General features: G+C 32.6%; 1 protein-coding gene across 9 annotated transcripts in view; it reads right to left on the bottom strand.

Moving 5' to 3' along the window:
- The window catches only part of NAALADL2 (N-acetylated alpha-linked acidic dipeptidase like 2), a 1,497,545-nt gene that overhangs the window by 200,667 nt on the left and 1,282,047 nt on the right, over positions 1 to 14,831 (bottom strand). For all 9 annotated transcript variants that reach the window (XM_079922501.1, XM_079922499.1, XM_079922500.1 and 6 more), the window contains one exon: positions 11,298 to 11,393. In XM_079922501.1, coding sequence (XP_079778627.1) covers positions 11,298 to 11,393 — 96 coding nt within the window. The remainder of the gene's footprint in view (positions 1 to 11,297; positions 11,394 to 14,831) is intronic.

Raw genomic sequence — 14,831 nt, 5'->3', positions numbered from 1 at the left:
AAATATGCATCTCTAATATTTCAATCCCTAAGTCTATATAATGCATTGTTACTAATATTTCAAGCACTTAGTAAAAAATGTATACTTAACTGCTAAATTGAATGTCAGTATCTTTGCTTTGGCCAAAAATGACAAGGAGAAATTTTAGGCTTTACAGAGACTCTTGTAAACTATTACTGAAACAAGAATTCTACAGTTTTATTCAGTAGGCTGATCACTGATAGCCATGCCTTATATCAAATACAAACATCTCTTAGACTGAGACATGAGAAATCAAATCGGGAAATGAATAAATGCCAACAGCCAAAATGAACAACCCCTAGAGTGTATAGTATCTCAATATCTGTATGCTTATTTTATTTCATTGGCAATCTGGAGTATTTGCTGAAATCTGGATCAATGTTGAACTGGAGAAATAGTGATAACTGTAAATGAATTAATTACCACTTGTTTAGTAAACAAAATCTTTTAAACATGAAGTTCTTGGGTCAGCAATAAAATGAAACACAGAAATACCCTGCTATACACAGAGGCATACATTCACATGTTTCTAACATTGGCAAGAATATCACCCCTTAAGGGGCAGGAAGGGATTCTATCTTGAAATAGTTATTAGTGCCTCATCTTTTGAATATAAGTTACCATCCAAAAAGTTAGTTGCTTTTGGTTACTTTAATTAGTCCATAGGCTTACAGAGGTCCTCACAGTGGGTCTTCTTAAATCAGTGATTCCTTTAAGTTTCTAAGGGTCAATCACCTCCTTAAAAGTAGAAGGTCATAACTGATGAGTATTTTAGGATACAGGTTGGCCAATAGGTTTATCTCATATGTCAAATCCAGTGAATTCATACTGGCTGTCTAAAGTGATATATTAAGAATAACGCTGAGTTTCAGCGTAAATATGATGATTACCTTTGGATGTCTACCAAGGGGGCAGAAAAAGAGATTTGCTTCATGAATACAGCAAGTTTTCTTACTCTTTTAAGTCCATTTAATACTTCATAGGATGCAGTGAAACTGGGAGGAAATGCAGTAACCAAACTCATTTTGTGAATACTTCCCATCTATATTTCACTCTTTTTTTTTTCCCATCGCCTGTTCCCTTTCAGGTGGTTACAATGACTAGACATACCAGAGTAATAGCAACCTGTAAACAGAAATGCTTCCACTGCTTAGCACTGATTTTGCCTTTTCCAAAATACTGATTCTTACTCATTTGTAGACAAAAACATTGTTGCAACTGTTAGCAGATTTAGTGGTTGTCTCTGAAACACTATTGCTACTCTAATTTATGCTGTTTTGCTGCTGCCACATATTGTGAATGGGATTGACTCCAGTTCCAAGGGAAAGAATGATGTCTAAACTAATCAGGGTAACTTTAACCCCTTTTCCATGGTGATCAGTTTATGTAAACCTGGTGTAATCCAGTCAGCATAGTTATTACCCTATTCACAAGAAATGATTCAAAATAAGCATAAGATCAATTCAGAATATGATTTTTTTTTTTTTTTTTTTGGTTGCTGGGGCTTTCTAGCATCATTGCTGTCCTGAGAAAAGAGATCCTCTCCTGCTTTGACAGAATTATGTACAGGTATGATTCCAGAAACTGCTGTCAGCATTTTTGTACCATGGAGGAATTCCACTAGTAAAAAGTCCAGCAGAGAGAAAGGCAGAGCTGAAAGGATAACAGATAAGTAGATCTGTGTTTGAGCTCCTCGTGAAGCATGAATCTCCTAGACATTTCACTTGCATGAGAAAAATAGAATTCCTTTATTTTTATTAAACATTTGCACATGGGTCTTTACTAATAGCAAACAAAATTGTTCTGATATGTACCTTTTTCAGTTTTGAAGGAAATGTCTTTAAAATGGATTACCCTCTCTCCTGTTTTCTTGGAAGTCAGTAACTATACAGATCACGATTCTTTTTCTTAATGACTCGGGAACATAATTATGATCGTTCATTATTATTTTATTTTAGAATGCAGAAATATTACTATTTGAACCTTCACTAAGTGATTCAAGGCCACTGTAATTTCAAATGTAATGAAGTCCTAAACCTTGATTTTGTAAAATTTAATTGACATATTAATAAATAAAACCTAATTGAGTCAAAGTAAATATTGTTTTCCTATCATAATGCCTTTCAAACAAAAATTTGTTGATTTCTTCAAATCTAATTCTTGCTCAGTTTCTGAAATTCAATTCAATGTCATAAAAATATTCATATTTTTGGAATACATTCATTCTATCCTAAAATACCAATTATTGTGAACTCTTCAAGAGAGACACTGGATAATCAAATGATGACTATAGTGGATGCTAAAAAAAAAATGGCAATTTTGAATATTTTCTATATCACACCAACAGCAGAATTTACAGGTTCAAAGATTATTTTAAAAAATACAGTAGACATTCATTCTTCCCTGGAAAAGAAGGTATACGTACATACATACATATATTGATATAATTCAGTGCTTTCCAAGAAATAATACTGAGAGCAACTAGCATTGAAAGACCGTATCGTTGATCAGTTAATACCACACTGTGTATGTGCGCGCGTGTGCGCGTGCACATGCACGCGTGAGGGGATCTTTTATTATTGTCACTCATGGGGTCAGTGGGTACTTCCCAGGACATTTAAGTATCATGATCAAAGTTCATTATAACAGACTCCAATAGACTGCTCAGCGTCTTCTGGTTTGTTGTGTTATATTAGATATTTTTTTAGTAAGTGGTTATTGCCTGGGGATTTTAATTATTTTTATTATACAGAGGCTTTGTTTCAACAGTACGTTTTGGAAGGACATTTGACCTGCCTACCTAGAGCTAATCTGTTATCCATTGACTACCCTGCCCTTTGCCTCTGTACTTCTACAGACCTTTGAGAATGATGTTATCTGAGAATGGTATGAAAAGGCAAAGACTCTCTCATTCAAAGTGAGAAAAAAATGCAGAAATCAACATTCAAATTCACTTTCTACTTATGAATAGATCTCTGAAATAAGAAGGACTTGTATTTAGCGCATACAAAATTCAGTTACCATCAAAAAAAGTTACTTTATGAGGCTACTGCTTCTTGAATTCGATATAAAAACTTCCTGAAGTAGGCTGTCTTTAAAAGACTGTCATATTATTTACAGGTGATCACAGAGCTTCTTATTCTGATTTATATTACTATTATAATTATATTCTGTAATAAACACATGCCAAAATCAGCTTTTACATATATATATAAAAGAAAAATATATGTTCAGAAAATAACAGTTTTTCTACTTATTCCTACCTTAATATACAATAATAACTCCTTTAATATGTTGTAGCAGAATATCTACTTTGATGAATAACTTCTCTTTAAAAAGGGAGTCAAATTTTGACAAGCTTATATTGTGTGATAATTTGCTTTTGAGTAATAAAAACAAAAAAGATAAACTGATAGTAGAAGGCATGCCTTTAGAAGCTATAATATTTGTACAGTATAATGAAACACCATAAACCAAACCTCTCTAGGCAAGAAGAAATATAATCAGCGCACTCTCCAATTTTAGTAAATGAAGATATTGAGTTTAATTATACATTTATAAAGAAAATACACACCTGTAATATTTCCCTTTCAAAGCATAAGAGGTTGGTTTTAATATCCTATCATCTCCCTTGAGTAGCTCCAACCAAAATTCTTTATTACAAAGTACAGTCTCTGCATTGAAAATACATATTTGAGATGTTTTCTGGTTTAGCTCATGTCATGAACACATAGAGTGTAGATCTCTATGGAGACATTTTGTATCTAGTAACAATAATTTGATATAGCAGAAAAAATTTCCAAAGTGTTTTTAAAAATAAAAACAAAAGCTTTAAATCCGCAGCTTCAGAATAACCTCAAATGTACACATAAACAGGATTAAAGAATATCATTTTGCTTGCTTTACTAAGTAGAATACAATATTCTCATATTTTATTCAAACAATACATCAACATTAGAGATACTTGGAAGACAAGCAGATTTGCTCATTCAGATTAGAAATCATAGCCAGGTTTTCTAAGCATTTAAAGAACTGCACCAGAAATTCTATTAGCTCATGAACACAACATGCCTTTGAAATTCAGGAAAAAGAGTGAAAGATATTTGGTCTCATCCCTTTCCTCTTACTTCATACAAGGCAACTGAGCTACATTTTTAAACTATAGCTGAGAATGACATCTCAAAAGAAGGAAAATCATTCTGTATTTTAGTCTGCCTCTCCATTCTGGAGTTATGAGTAGGTTCTTTTAAGTTTTCAGTTACCATGCTATAAGAATCTTAATATAACAACTGGTACAAACATGTTTTAATAGTGACATTTAGAGGTAACTGCAGATTCATATTTCACAAGTCATGTTTTTAAAATAATATATTAGCAGAATATGACTCCATTAATTAAAGTGATGCTGGTTAATCATTTCTAAATGAAGACTGACAGCCAAATGCAATTAATATTAACTGAAATGGTTAAAAGTTACAATTATTTAAATGTTTTTCATCACTGAGGACACCATCATTAGCCTTTGTCAGCACCACTGCAAAACAGTTAAAACTTGTAGCTATAAGTAAGGGCAAATACAACTATATTGATAGAATATAAACTATGTAAGAATTATTAGCCTTGATTTCTAGGCTATACACAAATGCTGCCTTACTCTGCAATGTAATCTGAGTCTGATACTTTCTCCATATATATAATGGAAATAAATATTATATTATTCCTACTGCTTTCTCTTTGCGATACTGTAATGTCCAAATAATTTTAGTAAAAGGTCTCTATTTTGACATTATGTAAGAAAAAAAAGAAATGTATATCCATTTAAGAATATTTTTAAAACCATACACTAATAAAAATACTAATATTGCATATCCTATACTAATTAAAAATAAAAGAACCATTTTTTTATAAGGTGGGAAAAACAATGAAAGGACTAATAAACTGATATTTCTGGAGGAAGCTCACAAGCAGAATTAGGTCATTTGCTGGTTTCCATGGTACCACATGTACAAGGTATTTTTTGTTTTACTGGATGTACAATTCATACTCAGAGGTTTTAAAATATAATATTGAGCATTTGGGGTTCCAGAGGAAAAATACTATTAATTCAATAATATAGTACCTTTTCTCTGCCACCCCAAATGCTCTATATTCACATTTGATTTTAAAGTTCTTTCCTTCTAAACATAGCTGCATTTATTTATTTATTGAATGTCTATTATGGCAAACTTTTAGCAAGAAAATGATAATAAAATATATTAAATCCCAAAACACATAAAATAAATACAGGACATTACATCATAGACAAGTAGATCAGAGAAAGGGGTACCAAGCTGGGTGAAGCTATTTATGGAAAATAGAAGAGAACTGAGGAGCAGGCATAAATGAAGAGAAAAACAATTTTAAATTTCCAAATACTTGCTTCAAAAGTTATAGTAAATGAGCAGTTGATTGGGTGAATATAATTTTTTCCAATTAAAAAAAAATGTGGTAAAACACACATGACTTAAAATTTACCATCTTAACTACTTTTAAGTGTACAGTTCAGTGATATTAAATACATTCATAATGTATAATCATCACCACTATCCATCTCCATATCTGTTTTCACCTTTTAAAGCTGAAACTCTATACCCATTAAAGAGTCAACTCCCCACTCTCTTCTCCCCTTCACTCCTGGCAACCACCATTCTGCTTTCCGTCTCTGTGATTATGACTTATCCTAGGAATCTCATGTAAGTGGAATCATATAGTATTTTTCTTTTGGTGACTGGCTTATTTCACTTAGCATAGTGTCCTCAAGGTTTATCCATGTTGTAGCAAATGTCAGAGTTTCCTATCTTTTAGAGGTTGAATCATATTCTGTTGTATGTACACACCACATTTTGCTTATCCATTCATCCATCTATGGACACTTGGGTGGTCTCCACATTTTAGCTATTGTGAATAATGCTACTATCAATATGGGTGTACAAATATCTCTTCAAGATGCCACTTTCAATTCTTTGGGGTATATACCCAGAAGTGGAATTGGTGGATCATGTGGTAACTCTATTTTTAATTTTTTGAGGAACTGCCATGTTGTTTTCCACAGCAGCACTACTATCTTATATTCCCATCAACAGTTCATGAGGGTTCCAATTTCTCCAAATCCTCACCAACACTTGTTATTTTCTGCTTTGTTTTATCTTTTGATATTAGCCATCCTAATGGGTGCAAGGTGGTGTGTGGATATGCTTTTGAACATTTCTCCTTCTTAGAATAGCATCATCCTGTAGATTTAATGAAACACTCTACCCTGGATTGTTTGTCCTCTCCATTTTTCTTTTTGTCCTCATCATAAATGCTGTCAGGGTAACATCATCTCTATCATTAGTGATGACGAAAATGTTCCATAATGTATGCTATTCAGTGCAGTAGTCACTACCCATATGTGATTACTAAGCATGTGGATTGTAGCTAATGAGATGGAGAAAATGAAATTCTAATTTCATTTAATTAATTTTTAATTTAATTTAAATCCACATGTGACTAGTGGTTATTATATCAGATAAAGCATTTCTAGATCCTACTTCTTCCTGAGCTCTAACCTCATGTACCCAACTGCTTCCTTGACATATCTGCCTAGATGCACTATAGTAAACAAAATTCCACATATCCATCGTCAAATTCATTATCACTTTCTTCAGGCCAGCCCCTAATGTAGTTAATTCAATAATATCAACTTTGTCCAAGATAGAATTATTCAAATGATCCTTTACTATTCATTCTGCTTCATGTTCCATATCCAGGAAATCATATATCCTGTACATATCCAGTGCTAGAAATATCTCTTAAATCTATCTTCTCTTTTCTAAACTACACATCATCATATCTTGCACACTACTACCAACAACCTACTCTTTAAGGAACTCTCAAGGGAAATTCACTGATATTAAGATAAAGTTCAAATTCTTAAATTCCTCAAGCATCTCCTCTCTGGTGAATTCTTCAAGTCTCATAGAGGTAAAATCTTCATCCTCTTCCCTCCCATACGTTGCCCATATTACTATCATCTCTTTTAGTATGTTATATTGAAATGAATTGCTTACCTTGGACACACTCCTGTATGTTAATTGTTTTTTATTTCAAGTGTTTTGCTTCATCCTTGGCTTATAGTAGGCTACTAGAATGCTTAGATATCTAATAACAATTTATGAGCTCAATGCTGATGATTTAGAAATACAATGAGAAAATTCCTAGGTGTAGAAGGAGAAATAAGCCTATTTCAAAACATGAATCCATGGTGATTTTATTCATTTATTAAAGGATTAAGCAGCTAAGATTTATATTGGTATTTCATTCATGTTTAGTCTTTGGAAGAATTAGTTTGGTCTCTATGACAATTTTTTAAAAAAATGCTATTTTTTAAGGTAATTTTAAGGTAATTTAAGGTAATTGAAGAAAACATCTTCGACATCGATGTAAGGTGCAACCCTTCAGCAGCTTTATACTGTACCACCTGACTGTCCCTGAATCCATGATAAATTACACATTTTGGCATCAATATTGAGACTTATTCATTACTTTTTTGGTTTCATGCTTTATATCAAAGAGACAAATGCCAAGATAAATTCAAACTTTGTAAAACATTTTTTTTTAAAAAAGGAACTATAGGACAACATTGGAAAACTACTTACTAGGATTCAACTCACAGCTCACATCCCATGTATAAGTGTGGTTTATTTATTTTTAATTTATTTTTAATTCAGAAAAGCACTAATGAAAAATTATTAAATTTTTAATGCTTAGAAATTGTAATTTAATTTGACATAAATTATATTTGTGGTATATAACAAAGGTCTAGAATGCAGTTATTAATTTGGAAAAAACAACAGATTGTATTATATGAACCTTTCTATAAGATGTCTTTGTATTTAATTAGATAACATTAAATATATGATTGTGTTATAGTGTTGTGTATCAAGTTTAAACTTTTATTGGGAAAATAAGGAATAGTATCTTCAGTATTTCCATTGTTTCTGATTTCTTGAAAATGTTTTAGTATTGATAATAATAGCAATAATAACTGTGTGTTATCATTTTACGAAGTGTTCTTCATATTTCATATCATTTTCATAACTGACAGTGAAAGAATTTAAACCTATCTATATCTTTCTATTCAAAATCCAGCACTATTTCTATAATATCACACTGCTATGTGGATTATAATAAACATGTGATATACTGTGATAATACCACTATTATCCCTACTGAAACAAAATATTCTAAAGACCTCAACCCTTCACAAATTAAATTTTATACTCCATTTATACACATTAACTTATCACTATATTCTCAGTATTTAATTAATTAATTTAGTTATATGCTTTCATATCTAAGTTGGTATTTTTTTCCTCTCTTTTCTTTAAAGTAAAAGCTAAATGTAGAAAATTCAAGTAGGGGCCTATTTTGAAGACATTAGCACTAGTATTCTTTAATGTGTCAATAATTATACTCAATTATATATATATTGCATTTCCAGAGAAAATGTACACACCATCTTTTCAATCTCAGCGAATCCTAGTGAGAAAATCCATTATGACTGTACCATTTTTTGATGTAGAAAATAAAGTTCTACTAAATAATATAACAAGTTGGGAGTCAAGATAGAACTAAAATCCATATTTCCTAGTTTTGTGCTCTGGTCAACCCCTCTATATTTATACTTTCACTTTGTTGTTGATCAAAGAAAATCTGATTTTAAAACAAAGTATCTATTAAACACTTTTTTTTTTTTTATGGTTCAACAAGTTCCTATATTGGTGAAATAAGATTGAACTTCTGAAGCACAATTTCTTCCCTTGGCCTGAGTCTACAACACGAGTGGTTACCACAGGTAATGTGATGACTGGGGAAACAGTATCAACATTAGGTAAATACATGCCATCATTTAAAAATGTCATAGAACACCTGCTTCTGCACTTTAGATTTTAATTTTTCATACACATAGAATTCTTTCCACCATCCATTTAATGGGTTAAACATCTGCTTACACGAGAAATATATTTGAAAATACATGTAGAAATTGTACCAATATCTGTGCATAAATTTGTGTCTTCGTTCAAATGGCCTCTTATTTTCTGTTTCACACTAAGTACTGATCTCATATTTATGTGTCAGGCCATATTCTATGCTCCCCTACTCCCTCTGACCCATCCATCCTTGCTTCCCAACATTCTCTCAGGAGTTGTACGATGGCCGAGGCCTCATGTAGCAAGAATCAGTGAGTGTTTATACCTTTAAAATCAAAACCTTAGAATTTTCTCTGGCTAGGAATTTCATGTGCTAGACATTATCTTCTCATTATATACCTGATATCAATATGTTCTCAAACTGCCCCTTCTATAAAAATCCATGAATTTCCTGATCCACAGAGAAAAGCAGAAAAATTGGAGAAAGTATTATTCTTTCATTGCCCTAAAAATCCTATAATGCTTTACTTAAAAATAAGTATATAGGGCTTCCCTGGTGGCGCAGTGGTTGAGATTCCGCCTGCCGATGCAGGGGACATGGGTTCGTGCCCCGGTCCAGGAAGATCCCACATGCCACGGAGCGGCTGGGCCCATGAGCCATGGCCGCTGAGCCTGCGCGTCCGGAGTCTGTGCTCCGCAACGGGAGAGGCCACAACAGTGAGAGGCCCGCGGACCGCAAAAAAAAAAAAAAAAAAAAAAAAAAAATAAGTATATAAACCTAGGCTCTAAGTGTCCATAACATTTGAACAAATATATATATACATACACATACATATAAACACACACACATCCTCATTCAAATGTATATAGATATATATACTCAAATAGATATATAGATAGATAGATAGATAGATATAGATATAGGTATCAGATTTGTATTTCTTTCTCTCTCTCTCCCCCTCCCTCCCTCCCTCCCTCTCTCTCTCTCTCTCTCCCCCCCCCCCCTTTCTTTGCACATCAGGAGTACAGTTAAGATTTCAAATGCTAAGGAGTTATTATTTGGGGGCCACGTCTATTTTACTATATCCAAATAAGAATGAATAATGATCAGAGAATGGATATATTCAAAACTAAATCAAGGAACTAGATTAGACTGGAAAGGAAAGAGCTATAAATGTAGTTTAAGTTCAGAAATCTTGAGCTTAGGAGAATTTTACGTAAAATATGGTCCAAACTCTACTTATTTTAAAAGTTCAGAAAAAAATAAACGTACACATCTCTTAAACGTGAGGGTAGACCTAAAATTTTAGTTTTTGTATTCTGAGCTCATTCCATTGCCACTCATTGAGTTCAGTTATTTTACCACAATTCCTCTTTCTAAAGCAGAAAAATAGCCTTGTAAAATTTCACTAAGAAGATTTAAGAATGATTCAATCTTTCAACTAAGCATACATAAATATGGATTATTTTAAGTGTACTGAAATGCCAATATTCTGTACAAACTCTATCCCCCAAAGACTGGTTATGACTGGTTAAATCAATTGTTGGTAAATGTAAAAATTCACATAATGTCATATGATCTCAGAACATTAAACTTATTTGCTCCATACTGTAGGATTTAATTTTCTTCATTCTATAAACTCACAGCCAAGTATATACCATAAAAATAGGTATGAGCATCATCGAATAAAAGCAATTACTGTAAATTCAGTCTAGCTTTTTCTTTAAGAAAAAGAGCCTTTTTTTTTTTTTTACTGCAACAATAAAGTACCACAAACAACAATGTGGAATCTAAAAAACACAACAAACTAGTGAATATAACAAAAAAGAAGCAGGCTCACAGATATAGAGAACAAACTAGTGGTTACCAGTGGGGAGAGGGGACAGGGAGGAGAAATAAAAGGGCATGGGAGTAAGAGGTACAACTATTATGTATAAAATAAGCTACCAGGATATATAGTACAATACAAGGAATATAGCTTATATTTTATAATAACCGTAAATGGAGTATAACCTTTAAAAATTGTGAATCACTATTGTATACCTGTAATGTACAAAATATTGCACAACTGTACTTCAATTAAAAAATAATTGATTTTTTAATACAAATCATCAGTTATTGGTCTGTATGATCTTGATTGAGTTGCTTATCATCTTTACTCCTTAGTAAAATAGTAGGAGGTACGTGAAATCCTCTCTAGTATATTCTCTAAATGAATATATATATATATATATTTCTCTTGATTGGTTATTTTCCTTTCCTCCTTCTACTAACAGAAAGAACAAAACTTTCTCAATCTTTTCATGAATGCATTCCTCTCCTACCTTGGTAATGGTCTCGTGAAGTTTGAAAAAAGGATCCATTTCTTCAATTTTTGTTGCACGTTTAGGGAAAAAGCCTTCAGAGAGAAAACTTGGACCCTGTGGAAAATCAGAAAATAAACATTCTAAACTCTTCATTGATTTTGTTTTTCAAGGGCTTATTGGATTTTCTTTAAAGATTAAAAAGGACTCTAAATTGCTGTAAGGTTTCTGTTGATTGTTGGACTTCATTCTGCTGATATAATCAACCAGTCACAAAATATTTATAAATTAAAATGACTAGACTTCTATAACACTTGACATTATTTGTATTTACCAAAGAATGTTTTCTTACTCAGAAGAGATCATTATTTGCTGTTCACCCTTTTATTTTTCAAATGCAGACAGTGTAGAGTAAGATACCTTGACTGCAAAACCCATATCTAAAACCCCTTCTCTATTTTATATATTAAATTTTATGCTTAAAGACTGGTAGAATAGAATGTTTTTAATAAAAAAAAAGTCTAGGCAACAGGGTGCATAATATTTTAAATACTGCAAAACTTACTTCAAAACAATAGTAGGATATGTTTTGAGTAGAATGACCTCATGGCTTTATGTGCTGCCAATAAAGTTGTAACGTTGTATCAGACCCTTAGCGTGAAGATGGTTGAAATGAATCAAGATATTGTAATTAATCATTCTGTACTTGCAGGTGCAGATAAATTTCAGGATGCAAGAAGACACGGGATGCTGATAAGGTAGCTATCTGCTATGGTCTGAATATTTATGCCCCCCCCCAATTCATATGCTGAAATCCTAATCTCCAAAGTAACAGTATTAGGAGGTGGGGCCTTAGGGATGTGATTAGGTCATCAGGGCTTTGTTTTCATAATTGGAATTAGTGTCCTATAAAAGAGACCTCACAGAGCTCCCTAGCCCCTTATGTGAGGATACAATAAGAATTCTGCAACCTGGAGGAGGGCTCTCACCTAACCATGCTGGCACCCTGATCTTGGACTTCCAGCCACCAGAACTTGAGAAATAAATTCCTGTTGTTTACAAGCCACTCAGTCTGTGATACTTTGTTATAACAGCTCAAATGGACTAAGACAATACCTAAAACAATGCTCTTATAGTTATCAACACTATAAGTATCCTATGAAACAATTATTATCTACATATAATTTTCATTTGAAAACCTGAAGTAACTAAACTTATTTGTCTTAAAAAATATAAGATTGGGACAGAATATATGTACTTATGCAGGTGATAGATATACAGAAAGAAAGAAAAATAGATGATAGATATATAGATAGGTAAATTTTTCAAAATCATCATGGGAAAGATAGATTAAGTCAAGTCTACACCAACAATGACCACACAGGATAACAAATTTAATTTGAATTCTATTAGAACTATTTATTAGAGTAATCCAACAGCAGAACAGACTACATTAGGATATATCAATAGTGAGAAAGAAAGTTAGGATGCTGTAGTTGAGACTCAGAAGTCATACACATGAGAAATGAAACCAACATAATTGTAAGTCTTCATATATTAAATAATTCTGTGATCAAGCAGACTCTTAACCCCCTATTTTGAACAATACTATGATTTAAAAAAAAAGTAATTTAGCTGTTTGCTCCAGCATATATGCACTTTTCGATAATAAGACCATGAATCAACCAAATAGCTTACCTATCAAGACTAACGCTTATTTGTCAAAACTTGTTTATGTTCCTCTCCTCATTTTAACCACCAATCTAAAAGTAATTTTAGAAACTGCCCAGTTCCAACCAGTATTCCAGTTTTTAAGACCTGCCATAAAACCACACAGCCAAGGCCTAAAATATCATAAATGCCCTTTCCTAATTTCTCCCCATTTTGAGAGACTACTAAGACTCAGTGCTATGGGTTGAATAATTCATATGTGAAATCCTAGCCTTTAGTACCTCAGAATGTGATCTTATTTGGAAATAGGTCACTGCATAAATAACTAAGTTAGAATGAGGTCATACTGGAATAGAGTTGGTCCCTAGTACAATGTGACTGGTGTCCTTATAAAAAGAGGAAATTTAGAGACAAATTTGTATACAGGGAGAAAAGCATTCACACATGAAGGCACAGACTGGAGCGATGTGTCTACAAGCCAAAGAACTCAAAAGATTACCTCAAAATCACCAGAAACTGGTCAAGAGGCTTGGAACTGATTCTCTGTCACAGACCTCAGGAAAAACCAACACTGGTAACACCTTGAACTGTTAAGACAATACATGTCTGTTGTTTAAGTCACTCAATCTGTTGTGCTTTGTTATGGCAGCCCTAGGAAACTAATACACTCAGTCAAGGTGGTATTCTTCTTTACTGAAATAGGTCTAATACACTTAATTTTGTTTATCAACAGAGTTTTGTGGAGGTATTTTGGGCAGTCAACATAGAAATAGGTTAAAATTTGGGTTTTGCCACTTAACAGTTGTGCCATATTAAGCATCTTAATCTCCAGAGGATTAGTTACAGCATCTAAGAAACTTGGAGAATAACATATATTTCACAGAGATGTTGTCAACAGTCCAATCCTGCTACATAGGAGACACTATGTTTAATAACATTGATGATGTTGCTAAAAACAATAAATATCATAATAATGATGGTGAGGGTGGTAATGATGGGGTAGTGATTACGGTATCATGCTGAACTAAAGGAAATCCAAAGACTCTGTGTGATCCTGTGGGAAACAGTGTACAATTTGCATAGAGGTATCTCTGAATTGACTTTAGTGAAAGTATGACATGGACAATTTGCCGTATTCATTTTCATTTAATAATTAAGCTTGAAGTTCTTAAAAAGTTTGCCCCATGAGTAATTGCAAATAAAGCTGAAATAATTTTATCCGTTTAGTATACTTAGCAAAACAAAACTTCATAAATAGTGCAAAAGTAAACTATCAGCGAGCCTCAAAATGAATGATCCCATAAGAATAGAAATTGGGAGTTATAATTAATGAGGTTTTTATTGAACTTTCAATTATTCAAAAACAGAACATATTAAATTAAATTATCCATATGTGCCTTATTCTCTAATATAATCTCCTTCTCTTTCTGGTTCCTTCACCTATCTCTTTCATCCCATTGTTTGTTTCTAGTGCCTCATTTTTATAAGCATTTAAAGAATATGCATTTGACAATTACTGTATGCCAGGTCCTACACTAAATGCAGGATGTTGTCCTTAATCTCATGGAACTTAATCTAATGCGATTTGGACGATAATCTAACATCAATGTGTTTGAAAATATTAAGACACTACCATTCCTTTTCAATATAATAATAATCATTTATGAACAGTTATTTATATATCCTGACATAAAAAATAATGAAAAGATTAAAAAGAATATATGCTTTGTAAAAGATTTTCACTGCTATCAAATTAACTATGATTGATAGCTGTTTGATAATGGCTCCCACCTGTTGATGAACAGAGGCAAGTAAAACACCACTAACCATTTAGAGAGCACTTTCGTTTAGAACAATTCATTGATAGACTGAAATGAAAGAGTA

Source organism: Stenella coeruleoalba (assembly GCF_951394435.1).
Source record: "Stenella coeruleoalba genome assembly, chromosome: 5".
Classification (NCBI taxonomy): Eukaryota; Metazoa; Chordata; class Mammalia; order Artiodactyla; family Delphinidae; genus Stenella; species Stenella coeruleoalba.
Note: the sequence above shows the minus strand (reverse complement) of the source record. Positions and strands in the feature narration are given on the sequence as shown.